At 45.1% G+C, this 22,545-nt stretch overlaps 1 protein-coding gene across 2 annotated transcripts in view; it reads left to right on the top strand.

Moving 5' to 3' along the window:
- LRIG1 (leucine rich repeats and immunoglobulin like domains 1) overlaps positions 1-22,545 on the top strand; it is a 94,340-nt gene that overhangs the window by 22,766 nt on the left and 49,029 nt on the right. For both annotated transcript variants that reach the window (XM_037387327.1, XM_037387326.1), the window contains exons 2-3: positions 13,973-14,044; positions 19,048-19,122. In XM_037387327.1, coding sequence (XP_037243224.1) covers positions 13,973-14,044; positions 19,048-19,122 — 147 coding nt within the window. The remainder of the gene's footprint in view (positions 1-13,972; positions 14,045-19,047; positions 19,123-22,545) is intronic.

Here is a 22,545-nt window from a genome sequence, read left to right as displayed (position 1 = left end):
TTTTAGGAAGGACTGAGAAAGCTGTGCAGCTAACAGCCAGGCTTAACCTTCCTGGAGGAGGAAAACCTGTCGCCTCCTCGTGGCTTCACAGATGTGGTAGTGACTTGCATGGGTGTTTCTTTCCTGGTGTGTTTTGTTTGGTTTTTTTTTTTTTTTTTCAACTATGTGATGTGATGGGACCCTCTGATCTCCTTGGACTTGTCCTCTTTCATCTCTCCCATGGCCTGACTAGTGGGGTGCTTTGGGTTCTCCATCATGGTTCATCTCAAGATTTCATCTCTTGCGCATGAAGTGCTGCACTCTTTCATTGCTGTCTGTGCTTAGAGCAGCAATGTTTTCCACGAGTCCGAAGAATTCTCTTTTTCCAATTACCTGGATATGGTGATATTCCTTATCCTTATTCTCTTCATAGCGATTAATTTATCTACTCTCAAAAGGATGTGGTTTGAATTCTCCAAGTGGTGAGTGCACCTGTGGCCCTCCCCATGCAATAAGAAACCTTGGGAGTGCCTTCTGCGTTCATGTTTTTCAAATAATTGCTTTCTGGAGCCCGAGGCGTTGGTGTGAAGCCAAGGTTCCTTTTGCCCCAAGAGAGGTGCAGTGCGAGTAGTGAATGGTGAGCTCCTTGGCATGGCGCCTGGGCTCACAAGGACCACTCAGAAGAACGAAAGGGTATTTCTGTTCTTGGTCTAATTGTAGTGTTAGCTTTTCTATTTTCGATGCAGCAGGTGGCCACCCACCTGGGAATGTTGTTATGGGACTTTTTTTTTTTTTCTTTTTTCAGAGCCCATCGGGCAGTTTTAAGATGGCATCTACTTTAGGGTATGCCTGAGTGAGGTGGGTTCCAAGCAAGAGGGAAGGAGATGCCTGCCTTCTAACATCTCCCTGCAGAATTTGTTGTTTGATGCAGCTTTCTTTCAGATCAGGTGGTTCCCTGTGGTTGAAGCTGGGACTGGAGCCTCCACTGGCATATATGTACCTTCTGGTGGGCAGAAACTAAGATAGTTATAACAAAAAATCTGGTCTCAAATGCCAAGTGGAGAGTAATGATTCCAGTAATAATAGTTAAAAGAAGATGAAATGAGCTTATCCAAATACCTTCTGAATCCAGCAGTTTTGCAAGAGATTGGGATACTTAATTGCTTCCAGTAGCAAAAGAGTAGGGAACTTTTCCCTTTCCCATCCATCTACAACATGGAAAGGATAAAAAACTATAGAAGAAGTTTGCTTCTTGATTCAACCTTAATAACATCGACCCTCCCTTTGAATTGGCTGTGATGCTTTTAGCTGAGAAACTGCACAAATCCAAGGGAGTTCCTTGAATAATAAATCAAGGCATCCATCCAGCAAAGTACATCATAATAGCACTTTGAAGTAGATAAAAAATACTGTCCTGATCTGAAGGTGAAGTGTGTGCTCAGCTTTGGTGCCTGATTGAGGCTAATGCAGGGTTTGAGCTTAGCACAGGTGCCCCAACAGGGGGTGTGGGGAGCAGGAGCAAGTGTGGGCTCATTAACTGGCTGCTTCACCTTCGCTCTGCACAGAGTCCCATTTACCCAGGGCTCCTGAAAGGTTGAGACAACTGAAGAGCAAAAACCTGCAGCCACTGGAAATAGGGGCTGTCTTTTAATCCTGGGAAGTCCTGAGATACAGGACTTCAGAAGAGCAAGCTTATTTGAAGAACTTTCTAAAATTTTATTGGCTGTAACTTTTCTTCTTTCTGCAGTTTGAGTTGCACTGATAAAGAAGTCTGGCTTTGTAAGTGGAAGGAGTTGAAAAATAGCACCAATAAAAACCGTAAAGCTCTCAAACATTTTAAAAATAGCGCTTCTGTAAAAGATGTGGCATTGTATACTGGGGCAGAGTGTAATAAAGACTTTTTACTAGTGCTCTTCGCAATTCAGTCATAAGCTGTACAGCTGTCCCACACTCTCCTGATAAAGCCTTTCTACCTGTACAAGTCACTACAGCTGTCTTGCCTCGTGCATATACAGAGGTGTGCATGTTTATGTGTGTGTAGCTGCATATGCATCTGTAAATTCACATAGTGAAAGTCACGTACATGTGCAAGTTATTTAAGCAAGAATATATGCTCATTTGTGATGTTCTGCTGTATGTATGGAATGTGGAGACTGGTGTGTGTAATGGAAAGCAGCGATAGATTTAACAATCCCCTTTACTACTTTGCGGCATTCTTTGGGTAGAGACTTGAGCACCAGCTTCATGTGCATTGAAATTCTTGCTGGTATCCTGCCGCTGTCCTAGCAGTAAACACTGATACAGGAGCTGTGCCAGAAAGGAATGAATGCTTGTACTTACAGATGGCCCTGCTCTTAACACAGAGACAGGAATATAGCTTTCTATAGCACATCATGAAATAAAGAGCATCTTCTGGAGGAATGTCATATTCTAGGTCATACTGTTTGACACAGTAGGCACTTGTCTAACATTGACTCTACACGTAAGTGATCACTGTAATTACAATAAGTATCTGACCTGCTGGCTTTCTCTGGAGGTGCTCTGTGGACTACCTTTTGGAAACTCCTGCACGACACCATTGCGTCTGTGATCTGCCTCTTCAACCTCTTGCTAGCCCAAGGTGATAATATAGCTGTCTGCCATCGAGTGCTATAGTTTGTGACAAGGTGAGGGTAGAGGAAGCCATCTCTGCTGTTTTCAGGCCATGTGCAGAGAAAGAAGCTTATCAAGGAAAGTAAGTTTGCTTAGGACCTAAAATGTGGAGTAAATTAACTTGAAACTCTCTTCTGGCTTTTCATTGTCAAGTGGAAGGTGGTTCCGTGCTAGATTTATTTGCCTTGTTTTGCAGCAAATGCATTATATATAGCCTGGCTTTTATTTCTGTTGATCTAGGTGGAAATGGCTTCTTTTAAATGCAGCCTTTCCATCTTGAAGGTCAATTAAAACAGGTTGGAGGTCAGATAAAATAAAAGGGACAGAACATTTACTTCTTGGTGTATCTATTTCTGTAATGTTATCAGTGCGTGTGGTTTTATTTCTAGCATTTTGTTCCAGGGCTTCCTCTAAGACTGAGCAAATTGAATCAGTTGGATGCAGTACAGCTTCCAATTTGGGGTTAGAAATCCATTAAATTGCTTGGTGCTTTATCGGCAATACAAAAGTGCTTGGGATGAAAGTGCGTTATGATTGGACATTGATTACTCAAAAGGAGAGGTGAATGCCTGTGTAAGCCACGTGCGTCCAACCAGGATGGCCAGCTTAGGGGTTTTTTTAGCTTAAAATGTGCCTGTTTTGCCCTTAGAATGCTGGTCTTTGTAATAAAGAAGAAGGATTTTTAAACTGGAAATGGAGAGCTGCCTGCCGCCGTGTGTTTTTCACACCTCTGGGGGATTAGAGCTGGCCCTGCCGCATGCTGTGCTGCCAGGCATTGACTGCCCCGTGGGTAACCAGTCCCTTAGCTGATGCTTTGAGGTGATACACATCGTTCCTTTCCATGCACAAGATCTCTGGGTTTGGTCAGCCCCTCAATTTCAGCCCATGACATTGAAAAGTGCCAGGAGTGTCCTTGCTTGGGTGGATTTTAAACTGAGTAGGTTTGCAGTGGGTGTAGGAAGCCATCCAGTGTTGTAGTTGCACTCAGACTGCTGCTAGCATCAGAAGGGGATCTATTTCCACTGTACAAAGCTGCAGAGGTGTCTGGGTGTGTTGTGAGATGGAGTTATTGCCATGAGGTGGAAGCGGGAAGCAGAGCTGGGAGCGATGGCCAGTGCCGCCGTCCTGGCAGGTACAGCTGAGCTGGCTGCTTTGGTTAGCTTGTTAAGCCTCCTAGCACATCGAATGCAACAGAGCTTCAAGTCAGTGTATCAGCTGAGATTTTTTGTAGATGACAGCACAGCACATGCACTGGGTAGCTGATTAAAAGCAGCCACTGGTGACACAGTGGTGTAGCATGGCCAGCCTCGGCCGATGGGGAGAGAACAGTGGTTCTTCCTGGGAGATGCCTCCTTGCTTTTGCACTGTTCCCCTGTACGAGGGCAGGAGGTGATGCAGCCCCTCTCTGCGGTGTTAAAAAGCAGCACCGAGTGCAGGAGAATCAAGAGCAAGCTGGTGAGCCCCCATGCCTGAGTTGCAGGAAAAACTTGCACAGTTTTTCTAAGAATTCCCCCCTGCTCCAGCAGTTTGCCTGACTAGTTTTAACCAGTGCACAAATACTCCTTTGTGCCACTTCCAAGCGAGTGTGTTTTTTTGGAGGGGGGGGATCGGGCCTTCCTGATTAACTATTAATAAGGACCACTGCGAGAGAATGAAGCGCCGAGCAAACACCATGGGAGCGGGCTGCCTGCCCTCTCCTCACCATTAATGATTGACCGGGCTCTGCTCTGATGCGGCTGGGCGGTGCTGTGCCCTGCAGAGGTGTGCCAGAGCTTCGGCATTGGGATTTGGCGCTCTCCCTTCCCGGTGTGCAGTGTATGGTGCTGCTGCTCAGCGGCACCGCGGGAGCTGTGCCTGGTGGCGTATTTACAGAATGGGTATTTCTGATAAACTGTGGTGTTAGAGCAGTGGAAAACTGTCTTCTCTGCTAGTTACGCACCGAGCTTACCAGAAATGCTTGCGGACATGACTGAAACCACTTGTATCCTCAGGGAGCACAGCACACTACAGTTCTGTGTTGTGGGAGAAAACATATCTAAAATATGGGTTATTGGATATTATTGGATGATTGTTGACCTCGAATGTTTTCTTTAATTGTGGAAACTTCTGAACAGTGTTCAGGGAGCTCCTGAATTATCTCTCTTTTCCATGTACACTCGACTTGTAACCTACAGCTGGATGTTGCAAAATCACGTGGCGGGAGGGTTAGGTTGCCAGCAGTTGAACGTATTGCTGTGGGTCTTTCCGAGCATCTCAAAAAGCCAAAGGTTTAACATGGTTTATCTGCTTGCTGTAAGTACTTGTGAAAAATTGTGCAACTTTCAGATGAAAATATTTGCTTTGCAGAAGTAGCAGTTTTTGAAACTGTAAATAGCACTTAATGCTGATCTATCAATGTAGCTCTTGTTATCAGTTAATGGAGGCTTAGCAGTTGTTCTAAGGTAGACACATATAGTAAACTATATAGTCGTTAATCCTCAATAAATCGGTTTAGTATGTTGAATACACAGTAGGGAACCTTAATTGAAAATGTTAGTAGAGAAGTCATGGCCTTTATTGATTTACTGGAGAAACGCAGTGGTGATGGACGCAGGAGCAATATGTTTCATGACTTGTTTTGTTTGAGCTAGGACTCCAGCCCTTGCTTCAGCAGTTTAAGACACGGTGTACTTTACTTTGTGGAGGCAAAATGGCTGAGAAAGAAATTTGCCATCAAATTAGAAAAAGGTGAGTTTGCTCTTACACAGTGGAGCAAACGTTGTGCAGCCTTTTGGGTTTAGGGTATGTTTTTTCTCATGACAGTAGATAGCACTTCAGTTAAAACAATAAACCCAGAACAAACCCTATGGGTGTTTGGGCAGGTGGAGGATGGAGTTGTATTTGTGGGTTAAAAAAACCTTCCACATCCTGCTTTTCCTTCCAACTTCTTACCTGTCACAGGTGGCAAACCAGGATTGCTTTATATTAAATTAAATACAGTTATTTTTATTTAGGTGTCCATGGCCCCTTTGAAACGTGTTTTTGCTTTGAGGCAATCCTTGTAGCTGATGGCTCAGTGTGCTTTGGAGAAGATTGGTCTCCTTCAGGCAGTGCAGCTTAGTAGAAGCAGCAAATAAAGTGAAAAATTAGCGTGATTAAATGCTGCCTGCTCTAACCCTTGCAGCATCCCCTGTTCCTGCATACAATACCACCTTTGACTGGGCTGTCTTGCTAGGAGCAGAGGAACATGCAGTCCTAATGGGGAGGGTTTGTAGCCTCAGTAACTGTGGGCAGTGTATGTGCTGCTAGTATTTTTTTCAGAAGCGGAGAAAGTGTTGTTGAATACCTTATCATTCATGCTTGCTTTGTCCTGCCATTTTCTGTTGGTTCAGGTCCTTACTGGGTGCCAGGAAAGGCTGTATGTGTCCCCAGCCACGAGTGCTGCTGGGGCCGGTGGGGCACGCTGCAGAGACAAGGGCTCATAGTCCTCCCTCTGCCATTGAGGCCATTGGATGATTTTCAAATTACTTCACTTCTTAAAATCTCACTTTACTTTTTTTGGAGCATGAAGCAGTTGAAATACTGAGAAAACTCTTATTGAGTAGACCAGGATCAAGCCCTGGTGAAATGAGTATCCTTGTGTCCTTCCTGATGCTGCAGGGGCATAGCAAGAGATCCGTAAGCACCTGAGTTAGCCAAGTGCTTTGCACATATGTTGTGATGTACTTGCATATGTGTATGGTTGTGTAGATTAAGTTGAAGCTGATCTTCCTTTTTTTTTTAAAAAAAAAAAAATTAAACATTTGGGGTGTTTTGAAGAGATAGTCTTCCAAGCAAAATAATAAAAAAAGGGCAGAAAGGATCTCCGCTTTAGTTTTGCTAAGGTTATTAAAATAGGAGGAGATGGGATCCTAGGTTTTGTCAAAACACATTCACGTAAACTGAGCAGGGTCTAAAATAACCTGATACTGCCCTTTTTAAAGAGACAAATAAGCCTGTAAGTGTTCCTTGTAGGAGATGTAGAAGCCCCAGCAGCAGCTAGAGTTACCCAGCACTCCTGCTAAGGGCTTCTCTGTCCTTCCTCAGGCACCGAGAGCGGGGCTGCCTGCTGGAGCCGCAGAGCTGGCAGTGATGGAGACATTTATGTTTGCAGCCTCGTGCGAGCAGACTGGCTCTGGTGGTCACTTACCAGGCTTGTACACGCAGGCGTCTGTACGTGCCAGATGTGTGGTCTCTGCGCGCTTGTGAGCGCAAACAATTGTGAGCTCGGAGTGGTGGAGCATGGAAGGCTGTTGCTGGAGATGTGTCCCTGGAAGTTACTTGAAGATAATTCCCTAATCCCTTGAACCGTATCAACCACGTACTAAATTAAATTGTAGTCCGGCACAATGTTTCTCAGTGATGTGGTTTTAATTAGTATTCTTTGCGTTAATGACTGCATGCATCTGCTGGAATTGACTCTTTGGTGATCATGCTACAGGAATTTCCTTTAGACAGTATTGTTGGTCATGACTGAGAGTGATTCATGGTGCAGTTTTCTTGGTGTCTGGATGACCTCTCAAAGTTTGTCTTCACTGTCAAATTAGCTCATATTATGGCTTGAGGGTTGCCCTTAAGTTGACTCCCTTCTGCACATAAAGCCCCTTATATGAGCAGGCTGTTAACCCAAGCTAATATGATGCTGCTGCTGCTAATTTGAGCTAGGGCATAAGTAAAGCCTGAGTGAGCACATTTGCTTAGCCACTAACAGGACCTCTCAGTGATGGGGCACAGCTTCACCCGTGTGGGTGTTGCTTGTCCTTCCCGTGTCCTGCAAAGGGCCCTTCCTCTCTCCAAAGCACTTTAGAGCAGCAAGCTGGGACATTCACCTCTCTGGTGCCCTGTGTTTTGTTGCTGTTACCTCCTTTTAGGAGGTCACTCTTGCTGATGAGGGGACGTTTCTGCACCCCAGAGGTGTCCCTTCTCTTGTAAGCTGGATGCTTTGCACAGACAGGCAGAGCTCGCCGGGGTAAGCAGTAAAAGAAACCATGAGGGGCTTGGCTTGTTGCGGCCATGGGTGCCCCAGAAACGTGAGCATCCCAGAGTCCCAGTCAGTCCAGGTATTGCTCAGCAGCGTGGGAGCTCATGCTTGAGGCTGGCTGAAGCACAAGGCGTTGCATGGGTGTGGAGCCCTTCAGTGCATCCTTCAGCAAAAATCTATTTCTGTTCTTTGTCCCTCCTGACCGTAGGCAGGTTACGCTGAGTTCAGGAGCAGTGGAACAGAGGTGAGAGCGATGAGGGGGCTGAGGGGCATAAGAATCTGTGGTTTTCTATCAGTTTAGGAGGCAGATTCAAGGGAAAACCCAGGAATGGTTGTGGTGGGTTGGGTGAGTGATTTCCCCAAGTCCAGGCTTTGGCTTCTGGCAGTGAGTCAACCACTTCAAAGGAATCTGCAAGAAATCCTCCAGAAGGTAATTAAGGACTTCATATCTAGTATGTGAAAGCTCCTTCTACTCTCATCGCTGTGGTGGCTTTTGCAACTCCATTTAGTGGCCATTTTTTTTAGGGGAAACTGAAAAAAAAAATCCCATTTAAGGGAAGGTGTTGCCGCGCAGCGCAGCTGTGGGTAGTTGGCACCAGCAGCAGTAGCTGTTTGGCTGCCTTTGCCTCATGGGAGCAGATTTTGGACTTGCCCTGCATGCAAGAACCGAAAATGGACTAAAGCTGCTTCTTTCTGTCCTTATGGTCCATACAACCACCTGAATCTTTGCAGTCTAGTCGATGGCTTTGTGCTTCAGTGTTAAGCCTCGCATGTCACTGCTTACAGGGACTCTGCCATCTCCCAGGGAGCTCACGAGCTTGTTCAAAAGAGAAACTCGAGTGTGCTTTCTTCCCCGCACAGCTGTATACTTTTAGCATGGGCAATGCATTCCCTCTCTTGTTCCCCTGGCCCCCGTCCCCAAGCTAATTCAGCTGCAGCCATGCTTTTCATACCCAATCAAGTGTGCATGGGGCCTCCATTCCAGCGCTGTAAAGCCATCTACAAACATGTGGGAAGAGGATGGTGCCTATTCAGTAAGCTGTGGACTAGGCAGCTATCTTTCGACAGATTAGCCAGAGGAATTTCTGTTGCAGGGCTTGATTGTTCTGGGCCCTCGGCTCCCTTTTGTGCAGGAGCAATGAAAAGTTGTGTTATGACAATGGTTGACAAAGTGTTTAATGAAAGCCACAGTTGGCAGTGGCAGAACTTCGAGCCATCCTCCTTTTCTCCAATGCCTGTCATCAAAAGGTGCAGAAGCGCTTTTGACATAATCTTCTGCACTGACAGATAAATGGCTTTGATGTAAGGGTTGGAAACCTTCAGCTCTCTGAACAGAATTCAGCCATCATCATGGTGAGCAGAGACCAGGAGCCACGTATGTCTTCCTTTGTCTGGCGAGCCAGCCAGACACCTCTGTCTTTAAAAAGAGAGGTGGCTTTTCTCTTCACTGGTTAGGTTCCCAAAGCAGAGCCAAAACTTCCACATGAACTCCCGGTCTACCCCGCACCTTGCCCAGGGAGGCAGGATTGGTGTTTCATGGTTCAGAGAGCTGATTGATACCTCCTCACTGGCAAGCAGGACGCTTTATGTGACAGCATTATTACTTTCAGGAGGTGGTTTCAAGGCAGGCTATGTACCTGGTTATTCAACAAGGCTTTCCTTTCAGGCTCTGCAGTGTTCAGTGATCCACAGTGCCATTTTCACAATGCTAACTGAAGGCAAACACTGCCTTCTTGTTAGAGACTGGAATGGATGAATAGACAGAACAGGGCCCTTCCCGTATTGATTTAACAGGCTCTCGGTTCCTGATCATGGGCACCTTAGAGTGACAGGAGGGGAAAATCCCTACGTTGTTGGGTTAGCCAATACAAGGAAGACTTGAAGTATGTAATGTATAAATAATGTGCAGAGCACTTCTCATGCTACTAATTTGAAATAAAGTTTAATAAAAACCCCCATGAACTTCAGGTCAGCTTCTGTTCAACAGGGGGAAGAACAATCTGAACGTTAGGGGCTACTCAAGTTGGTGGCTCAATTGTGTATTCTCTGCTGTCTGTGGAAGCTTCTGACCTTGGTAGAATGCTTCCCTGAACTTACAGCCCAGGCCCTTGTCCAGGATTTGTGTTGGTTGTCTGACTTGCGTTTTCTTTCCACAGTTGCTTTGGAGGCATCAGAATACCCTCCCATGAGTAATTCAGTAGAAACATGTACCCATGAGAGGAGCAGGTGGGACATGGGGCAGCCTGCTTTCCGTGTGGGTATGCCCTCACTTGGGCTCAGCTAACCCTGCTTAGGTGCAACTGCTAGAAGATGGGCAGACCCCGCACACCAAAGACATGGTCTCTTGGGACTGGCATAAAACACTTTTATTATTTTATTATTATTATAAAAATAAAAGGTGATGCTTTATAAACTGCTACTTTGAAGAGGTGCCCAGCACCTGAGATAGCTTGGATGGGTTGGGGGCGTGCTCATTTGGGAAAGGACAGTTGTGTTGGCTTTGCGGTTTGAGGACTCTTTTTTTTTTTTTTTTTTTTTTCTTCGAAGAAGACATTTTAAAATACTGATGGCAGAAACGTTTGCTCAGTGATCTGTTGCACTACTGCATGATGTCAGACTAAGGGGCTCCTTGAGAAGGAACGTGTTCTGTTGTATGGGAGAGCAGAAACACGACAGTTTTCAGCGATGGGACAGCTGTACCCCCACGCTTGGCATCTCCAACCAGCCTGCATTGCTGGGCTGCTCAGCTTGGAGAGGCCGAGCTGATGGGGACGTTAGAGCCCCTGCAGCATGCACTGCCATATATGCGGGACCTGTACTTGGCGGTGGGGAAGCATCATGTTGCACCCATGACCTCAATTTTTGAGTTCCCTTCTTTATTTGCATTGCTGGAGCCCAACCAAGATTGAGGCCTCACTTCATCAGCATTGGGCAAACCGAGACAATACCTACCTCAATTTTATTTACAGTCTAAATAGACAAGACAGACAAAGGGTGGCGGTGGAAACAAAAGCTCTGAAGAGGTGATGTGACATGACCCGGTCACCCCAGCAGGAGACTGAGAGTCAGGAATAGACGGAGGTTTCCTGTCTCCCAGTCCCAATGATCTATCTATTGGAGCACGTTAATTCTTTCTCCTGTTTGAATGCTGTGACTAGCATGCCAAATACTGTCTAGTGAGGGGATCTGCGTTCTGGGAATACATCCTTTGATTGCTAATGAATGCTTCAGGCTAGAAATTCTTGAGTGTTTTAATCTAAGTTAAAATACAGCTAGTCTCAAAAATTGAGTAAATTGTTTATTTTTGTGTATCTGTTTAATTTCAGGTCTCCTGTTTATTTTGCACTGACTCTCTTTCTAGCTTTCATTTCCTCACCGATTTTTGAACAATGTATTGTATGGTTGGTGAGGGTAGTTGGTGGTTGGAGTGGGTAGCATGGGGAGGACTGAAGACTTTGGCATGCAAGAAGGTGGAGTTCATCTGCATTTCTGCAGCACCTGTTGGGAAGTCTTCCTCTTGCTGGAGCAGGCAAAATACGGTTGTGCTATGTGAAGAGCCAGCTACTTGTGCAATGACTTTGATGTTCAAACTTCCTGAATGGCAGCAACAATAATCAGAAAGTCACTTTGGATGATGTTGAACTGTGGGCATGAAATCCTTTAATTTACAAAGACCTTTGTTTTTTCATTTGTGAACTTGTGAGGTTCATGTCAGCATCACTCAGAGCTTGAGCACTGGCTAAACCAGGGCTCTGGTCCCTTTGACAAGTGTAGGGACGATCAGTTTAGTGCCTGTGATTCTCAGTTCTTGATTCATAAAATAGGCTCTTAGCCTATTGCAAAGGAATGTTTTGAGGCTAAACACCTTAAGAAACGCAAAGATTTGTGGCGATAGAAGGCATAGAAATACTTGAAAACATATGGATTCATGTACAGTCATGACCGTGGTTGTATTTCCCCCCCCCCTTACAGTTTGTCACTACTATTTCTGTGTCAGGTTTATCTTTATTGTGTTGAGCCTGTAGGATGTTGCCTGTTGTCTTTTCTCTTTTGCCTGTACATCAGGCAGGGACAAGCTCCAACCTGATCTTGCTGTGTGGTTTAAAAACAAACAAAAAAAAAGGTAGTAATGTAATCTGTGGGCAAATTGCACTTTAATTCGTAATTGTGCTATGAATATGGACTTGGCTTTCAAATGCACTCTGAGTTTAAACTGCAGTTTGACTTTTATTTAGATAAATGCCTTTGAGTTCATAGTGAAATGGATATCTGCTGTAGGCTGGTATTGATTTAAAGGTCTCTTGAGTGTTTTAAAAGGCAGTAGGGGCTTACAGGACAGCATATTTTAAAACTAGATGCTTGGTTAGGTTGTACACTTCTGTGTAGCTTCAGGTCTAGATTCAGTCAAGAGGCAGCCTGTGTTGTTGATTTGTAGAGCCTTCTTTCACAGCAGGTATTGGCAAAAAATTTGAACGTTTTAGGCAAAATGTAAGGACCTGTCTCTAGAGCTGGCTGCACTGACATGATGGAGAATAGCATGTGCATGAGAGCTATCAAATGGTTCCTGCATGCAGGGGAACGCTTTGAGGACTTCCCATAAATGCATTATAGGAGGGCAGGTGATCAATAACAGCTTCTCAGCTCAAAAGAGGTGTTTATCGTTTCCTGCTAATCATGCAAAGTTGGTAAGCTTTGTAGTCTTTTCAAGTCTTGTATTTGTAAGGTTGCTGTGGACCTAGATTTCTCTTCACGTTACCTCCCAGTCCAGTGGGTTAGCAGGAGCACTTCAAACAGGACATCTCCATCTGTGGTCTTCTGACAGCTGCCCTTTTTTGTGTCCCTCAGCTCTTGGGTTGCGTAGCATGGGTAAAAGTTCAGTAGGTGCCTTGGTGACTTAGGTCCTCTTTACCTGCTTGGGCTCCAGACCTGCTTGGAATCTGTGGGCACAGCTTCAAAACAAAGAAAATACACAAACCAGGGAAGATTGGCCACTTTTCTAGTCAGACTGGCTTGGTGGTTTGAATAAGCAGCTGAATGTTTGAGGGCTTATCTAAAATCAGGCCATGAAGCTTTTGGGTCATGTTCAGAGGTGCAGTAAGAGGGTGTAACCTCCCTGCAGAGGAGACAGGAGGGTTGAATTTTACCCAGGATAATATCCTAGAGCAGGGTGTGGAGCAGCATAAAATTAATGTAGGTCCCCCTTACAATTTCCTTACAAGTTATTGTGGTTGCTTTTCTGCTACCACCCATCAATTTGCCTCCTCCCTCTTTAGATTACACACTCACAGGAACATGCCAGCACTGCATACATCATGTTAATTAGGCCGTTTGTTAATTTTCACATCATTAGGCACTTGGTCTTAATTGATCTGTGCTCTCCTGGTAAGTCCATAGCTGCAGGTTTGACCTGTCAAGTGTGGTGTGCTGACAGTGCCTATCTTGGAGGGGAGACTTTGCTGTTGCATCTGATCATCTGCTACAGCAGAGCATGGCAAAGCTCTTGCTTGTGGTTTTCAGAATCGGTACTTTATTTGCATTATATTGTCTGTTTGCTGTCCCTGGCGATCCTCACAGTGAGTTCCTTCCAGAAGCACATTGAGCTCTGGCTGTATTTCCAAACAAGGGTGTCCTGTGAAGTCTGCTCTCCCACCAGGCTGCTGTTGGATAGTACAGCGTCCGTGAAGTGCTATAATACGATCTAGATTTGGGCTGTCGGGTGGTGGGAAAGTGTTGGTTGGGGTTGTTGAGGACCAAAGCGTGTGCTACTGCGTGACTGGCTAAAAGCTGTAATTGCTGATTAAAAAACATTTAGTGATATACTCATAATATCATCATCTTAGAAAATGTAGAACACATTTTATGATTACACATAGTAAGTGTACGTACCTGTATCTGTCTATTTTGTATGTGACACACACTGGGATACAAAAATGCTCCATGTGAATATAGCTATAAAATATTTAGCAGAAGGTTTGTTGATGGTTTTAGTTCAGACTTTAATTTGTCAGGAAATATCCTATTCATCTGTGATTAGTTTTGTGGTTGTGAATAACCAATAGAAGAATAATAAATGTAATTGTGTAATATAAAGACAAATTAAAACCACACTAATGCAAAAAAGGAAAAAGCTTGGGGAGAGCTAGATAACATTTTGATCACGGAACTAAACTCGCTCACTCATGTATTCAGCAGGAAAGTGCTGCTCTGCCATGTTTAAGTGCTCTTGTTAAAAAAAAAAATATCCACCCACCCAGTGCAATCCAAAATAATTAAGACAACTATTTTGCTGAGCACTGTAACTGCACTATGCTGATCCCACTTTTTTTTTTTTTTTTTAAACAGAAACCTGAGCTACAACAAGTTGACGGAGATTGATCCTTCTGCCTTTGAAGGGCTCTCGATCCTGCAGGAAGTGTAAGTATTCTTTCAAAGATTTTAAATTGAATTTTGCCAGGGCAATTTGTGGGCCAGAAGGGAATTGTGTATAGTTTCCTTCTTTTAGTACCTTAGTATTATATAGTGTATATAGTAACTTCCTTTAGGTGACTTGAATGAGCAGATCTGACTTGGTTTGGAGGGTTTTTTTCCCCTCCATATTGTACCTGTGCTGTATTTTCTTTGTTAAAAGTAATCAATGAGCAGAACACAACATCCCAATTAAGACAAGATAAGCTGTTATTGGAAATCATTGGAGTTTGCCTCCCTCGGTCTTGTGCAACGCTCGGAGGGAGCAGTTCAGCTAACACACCTGAACATACACACAAAGCTCCTTGCTGAAAGGATAACCCTGAAGCAAGGCAGAGCAGCCTGGACTGTGATACCTGATGCCAACCTAACCCAAATCTCCCAGGAAACAAAGGTGTAGTGTAGTGGATAACAAAGCACTTAACTGTGTCTCCTCCTCTCTCAGACATTTGTGCTCCTTTTGGAACGAGAACAAATTCTGTTTGAAGCTTGAAGTTTGACATTTTTAGGAGAGGCTAAAACAGCAGAGGTGTCTTCTGCTTTGGTGGGGGCAGAGAAGGAGCTGGTGAAGGTCTGAGTGGCTGTACCAGGCCGGCCCCCCCTTGCTGGTACAAGAAGCCTTCTTTGGGCAATCGCAAGTTTTTCTAGCTCCTGATCTGTGTAAACGCTCTGCAGTTACCCTCGCAGAGGAGCTGTGCCTGTCAGCTATTCGCAGTGATTCCTGGAGCTCCGATTTTGGGTTTTGAAAAACGAAAGTGACTAAAATTGCAAGCGGTGGGTTGAGGTAATGAGCTCGCGTTTGAATGTTGAATCGCTGGCATTCTTGAGGTTTGGGCTCTGTTTGAAGAGCTACTGATGCCTCATGGGAAACTGAAAAAACATTTCCTTTCAGAAACAATACTGTGCTCTGTGTATATTGTGCCTTTTCTCTTGTCCTCTGTCTGTTTTCATTAAGTGTTGGCTCTGGGGTGGCTCGTGGAGGGGTCAGATCCTGTGATTCTTAAATAGGCAAAAGTTTTTGCTACAGCAGGAGTTCTGCCTGACTGATGCCTGCAGGATTGGACCGTGGGGATTAATGTAGCATCTCTCCCCTGATTGCCTCTGGCTCCCCTGCTTACACTAATAGTAGGGATTTACAAGGGGTCATGATTAAGTGTGGAATATGGATCAGGAGTGACTGCAGTGCTCTGGAATCGGTTCATCATGATCATCCCAGAGAGCAGTCAGGAAGGGGAGAGAAAGTGGTGCAGATCAGCAAAATGCTGCCTGTAGGATCTGTTTTCTCAACTTTTCTTTAAACTCTGGAAAGCCTTAAATTACTCTGTGCTTAAAGAAGAGAATTGCAGCCCTGATCCCATGAGACTTTAGAATTATCCTAACATGATTGTGGCTTAGCAATAGCTTTTATTTGTGGAAGTGCCTGAAGGCTTGTGACTTCAGGGAGCGTGAGGCTGGGAAATGCATACGGTTTCTGATCTCTTAGGTAGGGAGCTCCCTTGTGCAAAGCGCTGCACCCTCGAGAGCAAGACGAGCCCTGCACTGAGCAGTCAGCTGCTAAAAAAAGGTATCAGGGTTCGGGGGAGGTAAGTAATACAGCCCGCAAAGTAATGGTGCAGATAAGAGCTGTTTGCCGTGTCAGAAAGGCAGGGTTAGGGAAAAGGGAGAGAGCAGAGGAGTGAGTAGGAGGGAGAGGGAGCAGTTAGAAACGGGAGACTGGAAGGGAGGCAGAGGTCTGGAGCGGAGCCTGGAAGGCAGGCTCTGGAAAGTGTGAGGGAGAAGCCCTATTAAAAGCCCTATCTACCAATCTTGGTTGCTTTTGAATAACAGCTAAACCACAGACCACTGAAATAAACTGCATTTCACAAAGAGAACCACATCTGTACTGCCAGAGCATCTCCTTTCTGAGTTTTTTTTCTTAAGCACTTTACAAACATTCATGAAATAAGCATCATGCTGTGGCATGTCTTGAGAGCAAGTCAGTGTTTTGCTGTGCGCGCTGTGCTGGGCAAACCAAGTCACCCTCAGGGAAAGAGATTGCCCCAAATAATAGATGCATTGATAAGACCTGAAACCTCCCATGATGCTTCAAACACAGTGCCTGTGGTTCCTGAGCGTTACAGATGAGGCTCAAAGCTCTGTGTGTGTCTCTGTATGTGAATAATTAGTGTGATATATTTTGAAGACCTTTTGTTTTCCCTTGATTTAAAGAAAATGTCTGCATACCAACAGATGTAAACTTCATAGATTATCTTGGATGCTCTGTTTTTTACTTTACTGAGTTTGTAATAACATAATAGCTGTTATTTCCCCTACGCTTTTCCCTTTCCCTGCGTTTAGACAGCTGTTTGTGGATTATTTTTTTGTTTTGTTTGAAAATCTTTTTTTGCTTAAAAGTTTTAGGTCTGTGTGGGATGAAATTTGACTCAAAGTGATATGAAACCCTGTGATCCCAGATGCTCTGAAATAGCTAGCTTTGTGCTGATGGAGGCTCAGGTGGTAGGTAGGGGCTGGCACGGGACATTACTTTCCTTCAGGACACCTATGCTTTCCCTCATCCCCTTTGGTGGCTCCCTCTAATGACAGACCCCTGTTCTCATACCTTAGTTGACAGAGTGGAATGGAGGGTGGTGCTGTGGGGTCAGCCCTTTCTGGCATTTCCTCGGGTCTTACAGATCATGGCATCCATGAAAAGTGATGGTTGCATGCCTCTCAGGTTTTCCAAGCTCATTTGTAACAAAGAAGTAGCAACTGTGCTAAAATTCCTCTCCCCACAACTCACCTTTTATTTTCCAAAGTGCCTTTCACTGAAGACTCTGGAGAGCTGTGCTATTTTTGAGCAGGCTCCATTTCAGCTTGACACCAGCCTGGCAACTGGACCGTAAATATTTTATACGGGAGGCCCCCCTCCTCCTCTGCCTTAGCATCCAGAGGCAGCAAGTTTGTGTTGTCAAAGGAAGCAGGGCTGGGGAGGAGAAAGGAGGCTGAAAGCTTAAATTTGTTGAGCCTGGCTGTTCTCTTTTGAGGTTTTTGCTTCTTTTTTTTGTTTGTTTGGGTTTTTGTTATGTGAGTGAAGGGGAAGATGAGAGGGAAATCCCAGGCAAATATGGAGCTTGGCTGTCTCTTCTTCATCAGCAACTGGTGCCTTTGAGCCAAGAGCGAAAATGAGGTGGCAGAGCCACTTCTGACCTGACAGGGGGTTGATATATGAAAATCACACTTATGTCAGAGGAGGGTTTGACTAGTTGTTAGATGCCAGTCAGTGTCAGAGCTTAACCAGAGCTGACCCAGGCTAGCAGAGGGTGGGCCTAATTATCCTTCTTCTCCCATGCCTTTCCACAAGATGCTCAGTTGGATTTTAATGAAAACATGACTCAAATATAAGCCTGTTAATGCTCTTTCCAGCTTGCTTTGTACCTTTGAAAGCTCTAGACCCTGATATAATACAAGCAACAATGAGCTTTTAGTTGCAAAGTGGAGCTCCTTGCTAAATGGCAACACATCTGGCTTTTTTCCCTTACATTTTAAGGTATAGGTATAATGTCAGAGGCAGAGCTGAGGCTGAGGAAAGCTTTTATCCCGGCGGTGCCTGGAACTCCTTATGAAATCAAATCTCTTGCCTGCTCTCGGAGGAGTCAAAAGGAAGTTCTGGGATGGATGTACCGCTGTCCCCTCCCACCTGCCAAAAATAGTTTTAAAGGAAAGAATTAAAAAAAAACCACCAAAACCCAAACCCACCATAATTTCAGATTGCCCCAACTTGTTCCCACAGCTAGCGCACTGTGCTCCCCTGCCTGCCACAGGATGCTTGGCCTCTCGCACCCAAATTGGGATCTTTTTGAGATGCCACCACAGAGCCCTCCATGATGGGAGCAGCTCAGCGGTGGGCGGTGGCAGGAGGGCTGGGGGGCTCTGCCTGCAGCCATCGCTGGTCAGGGGCGGCCGGGGGTCCTGAGAAGCTGCTGGCGGTCCTGGGCAGCCACTGCGTGCTGCCTGCGTGGCCCCACTCGCCCCTAATTGCTTCAGCATGCGGGGTGGGGGGGTGGGGGGGCAAGATGGCTGAGAAATTAGGTAATTTTCAAGCAGGCGGGCAAGCGACTGTTACAGTAATTAATTGACTAATTCACCATACAAACAAGGGCTCTTTAAACCAAGGAAGAGCCGGTCACATGGCAAGGATCTGTTTTCAGTCAGAAAAACACTTCAAACATTAGGCCATTGAAAAGGACGTTTTTGTACCAGCGCTTGCAGGGACCCGGCCAAGTCTGCAATTGAGGGGGGCTGCCTGGTGCTCCCCAGCTGGCTGGCCATGGCAGGTCACCTGTTTTTGGTGACATTATTGTGCCCAGTGCTGGTTTTTGTGTGTGTGTGTTGCTGGCTCAGGATTTCCAGTGCTTGGCCTGGTGTGGAGAGGAGGCCTGAGGCCCCCACCGCCATGGCATCCTGCTGGGCCCTGCGCCCCGGCCTGGCGTGGAGGGGCGAGTAGGGGCTGCCACTTCGGGAGGGAATGAAATTCGTTGTCCTGAGGTAGCGGGACCTGGCTGCCTCATGCTGTGGGTGCAGACAGGACCTGGCTGCCTCATGCTGTGGGTGCAGACAGGCTCCTGTCTCGGGTTTGCCTCAGCGGTGACTGGAAGCTCGGGCTGTAGCACAGTGCCTTCCTCGGTGGCACTTCACCGTTTCAGGCAGTGGGTGGAAGGAGAAGAAAAGCATTACTTTTTTAGAGATACTGCAGGACAAATTATGGTGGCTCTCCTTTATTAAAGGGTTGGGTGGGGAGGGTAAGGTGGGACCATCAGAGAGAGCCAGACAAGCCCCTTGAGATGGAGGCCTCTGCCGGCATGTTGGTGTTCCTGGAGAGTCGGGCAGCATATGGGGGTGCTGCAGCCGTCCCCTGCTCCTGCGTGCTTGGTCCTAGGCTGCTGGCTTCAACAATTCCTTGCTGTTTGTTGCAGGCAACTGAACAACAACGAGCTGACCGCCATTCCCTCCCTGGGACCCGCTGCTTCCAGCATCCGCGCCCTCCACCTGTAAGTCACTGCTGCCTCTTTCAGCTTGTCACTCCGCGCTGCGTGTGGGGTAGGTTTAGCTGCTACTGAGAGTTTTGTCTGTGTCACACCCGTTTCTGCTGACTCTTCAGGTTTCATTATCAGGCTTGTTAGCACCTTAATTAAGAAACATCTTCGGGAGTCCTGCGATTTGTGCGAGGTTGGGCTTGATTGATGTTGTGCTTGTGGTCATCGGTAACTTATGTCAGTAAAACTCCACAGGTTAGTTGCATATTGCCTAATATTTTTTTCTCATCTATCTTTGGGTTTCAATTATTATGTCATACTTGTGCTGTTAAAGAAGTATATTATTTTATCTTTCATTGTTTTTGGCCCTGTTCTGATAATTTCTTCTTTTCTCTTAAAGTCAGAGACTATTCACATCTTAAGCTTTCAGGGAGCTCATTCCAGACTCGTTTTTATGGTCTCTTTCAACTCTTTTTACTTTTTGAGAGAGTGGTTGGTGATCACAAGGCTTGATCTGCTGAAGCTTTGAAGTTCCTAACTTCAGTAGTTTAGGTGCCTGCAGAAGTGTTAGACACCTGAGAGCCCTTGTGTGTCTGCCACCAAGGGTCTCAGATTGAGGATGCTGCTGAAGGGAGTAAAGACGTTATAATATCAAACTAGTACCTTGAGACTGTAGATTTCTAAAATTATTTTGCGTGTCTCTGCTTGTAATACGCAGAGAGGAGGAATTTTGCTGAGGTATGCATAATACCTCCCAGGTTCCTAGGAAGGGGAAGTGGTTATAGCTAATATGGGCTTCAGCAAAGTGCTTGAGCAGTTCAGGCAATGGCTTCCAGCACACATGGCCTTGCAGCATACACCCGCAGGCAGGTGCCTGTGTTTGCCATGGATTTGCTTCTCCTTGTAGTGGAAAATGGCTGTGTCCATACCACCAGGTGATTGGCTTCTCGTGCTCAAAAGGCTCTGACATACTCTGAGACACCTCGATCTGTTGACTAAAAGTACATTCCCGTTACTTAAATCAAGGACAGAATTGAGTGAAATGAACTGGCACTGTTCCTGCTCTTCCATTAGGCGGTGTTAAAATATGCAAAGCAGAACAGCTCCCTCACTGTCTTACTTCAGTTTAAGGATCTTAGCTTCAAACTGGTGTCCATATCTCACTCCTAGTTTGAAGCGAGTTTAGCTTTTGTTTGAGATATGGTGCCTTTGATCTGGTTCTTGGGTATACCGTGTTCCTGCAGAGCTTATGAAGAGCTGAAGTGCTCCTCTGCTATCATCAGTGCTGGATCTAGCAAGTGTCTCTGTTAAATGCGTAAGTAACCACTTCACCTCCTGGGTGGAGGGGCGGCTTGTGTCTCAGCAGTTATCGGACCTGTCAGATATGTCACATGCAGTTGGTGTGAAACCATCTTGTTTGATTTCTGCCTCCTGCCGCAGCCTCTCCCTGCTTGTGTGACCACATGTGAAGTCTGGATGCATGACCTGGGGGCTGCTGGCCACAGAGCAGGGCAGTAAGTCCCTCTGAGCAGGGTCCCTTGTCTAAGGCACGATCCCCTGACATGAGAGGCCATCTGCCTGCCACTTGAACTGAGCTTACCAGGCTGCTGCATAACTCAAGTGTGTTAAAAACTCAGAAATCTGATTTATGGGTGGAAAGCTTGCATACAATTTACCATCCAGGATATAGTTTTAGGCCCCCCAAATCGGCTTTTCTTTCTCACGAAGTCTATAAATGATCTGAGTTTCACAAGCCCCTGTTGTTGTTTTTGCTATTAATTTAGCTGTTGGCAAAGGACCAAATTGCTAGAGCTTTGGGTTTTTTATTCCTGAAATGAAATAAGCAGTTTGGAAAGGAGGAATAATGACTGGTGGAAGGCAGCAGATTTACAGCTCCTCTGAAATTTCAGAGTGGTGCAGAAGGAAGGGGAAGGTACAAAGCCAAATGATAAAAGGACGGTATTTTAAACAGACCTGCTTAGTATCACTTTCCAGAAATCTGTATTGCTTTCCTCAGCTGCTACACATAAATAACTCTGATAGTGGGATTTGTAATGCTGCTGTCATACCGCTGCAAGAAGGATCTCTTTGTTTAGCGTGTGTCAGAGAATGCCACTTTTTTCCCCCCTTGCATTTCCTTTTAATTTTTATCAGAGGTAAAAATAATCTGAAAGATGTTTTAAAGTACCTGCTTTAATCAATGTTGCTGACTAACACACATTGGAATGATTTGCTGAGGAAGTGAAGCTTTCTCCATTCTTGGGAGTCTTTAAATCAATTGGATGGCTTCCTAAAAGATGGTCCTTTAGTTCAAGTCTGGGTTAGTGGGCTTGATAGGCAGATTGTTGGGTAAAGTTCTTTGGTCTTTTGTGATGTAAGGAATCAGATTATATGGTCATACTGGTTTCTTCTGGCCTTCAAATCTGTGAAGTAATAATTGGGGACGCTGCCAAACCAAACCCAGGGTGAATACTCATAATGAAGACTGTGTACTGAGGAACTAGTTTATGTTTAAGCATATAGTGTTACAGTGTATTCTTTCTGCTAAAGAAAAATAAACACATTCTCTTTTTTTTCAGTGTTTAGAAATGTGTGAAGTATGTTTACCTCACAAACCTCTGAAGTAGGTTTTGTATATTGCATGTGGTTAAGTATTTCCAAAGGGCTGTGAATGTATTATAAAAGCAAGGGTTGTATATTTGTCACTCAAAATAGCCCCTTTTGAATGAGTTACTTCATCTCCTACTCTTCCTAAACTGGAGAAGAGACCTTTTCTCCTCTGGGCGCTGGGAGAAAGAAATCTGCCATACTGCTAAACTCACATTTTCCATAAAGATTTTTTTTTTTTTTTTTAAAATGAGCTTGATAGCTTTGCATTCCCTGGTTTTGGGTTTCCCATACCTGTCTCCATTACCAGAACTTGCTTGACCCCACATGTGTGTGGACCATGGGCCAGTTATGTATATATGTAAGCATGTGGGAATCTGTTGGAGAGAGAATTCTCAAGGCTTTATGCAAAACTTTGGATGTTACAGGCTGCAGATGGATGCAGGCATAACATATGTATCAAACATTCTATGCCCTAATATACTGTTGTGAAGTTTAGTTTGATTTAATTATTCCTTGAAGAGTCGGTTTGTTTGCCTTGCATGTTGAAAATACTGCCAAAGTTGTTCATCTCAACAAGAGCAAACATAAGGGACTTGATAAGGCTTTTAATAGAACAGTAGGGAAAAATAATCTATGTACGGGTTACCAAATAAAGGCAGACATTAAATGCAAACATCTGCTAGTGCAAACAAAAGCCAGGAAATTCAGCTGGGAGGGGGAGAGACTGAATCTGGATTCATTCCGAAATTGCATTGGAGTAGCTGAGAGGAGAATCTTGCCTGAAATTCCCACAGCATTTGTAATTTAGCTACAGTTCCTAGACTTGGA

Source organism: Falco rusticolus, chromosome 4 (assembly GCF_015220075.1).
Source record: "Falco rusticolus isolate bFalRus1 chromosome 4, bFalRus1.pri, whole genome shotgun sequence".
Lineage (NCBI taxonomy): Eukaryota > Metazoa > Chordata > Aves > Falconiformes > Falconidae > Falco > Falco rusticolus.
Note: the sequence above shows the minus strand (reverse complement) of the source record. Positions and strands in the feature narration are given on the sequence as shown.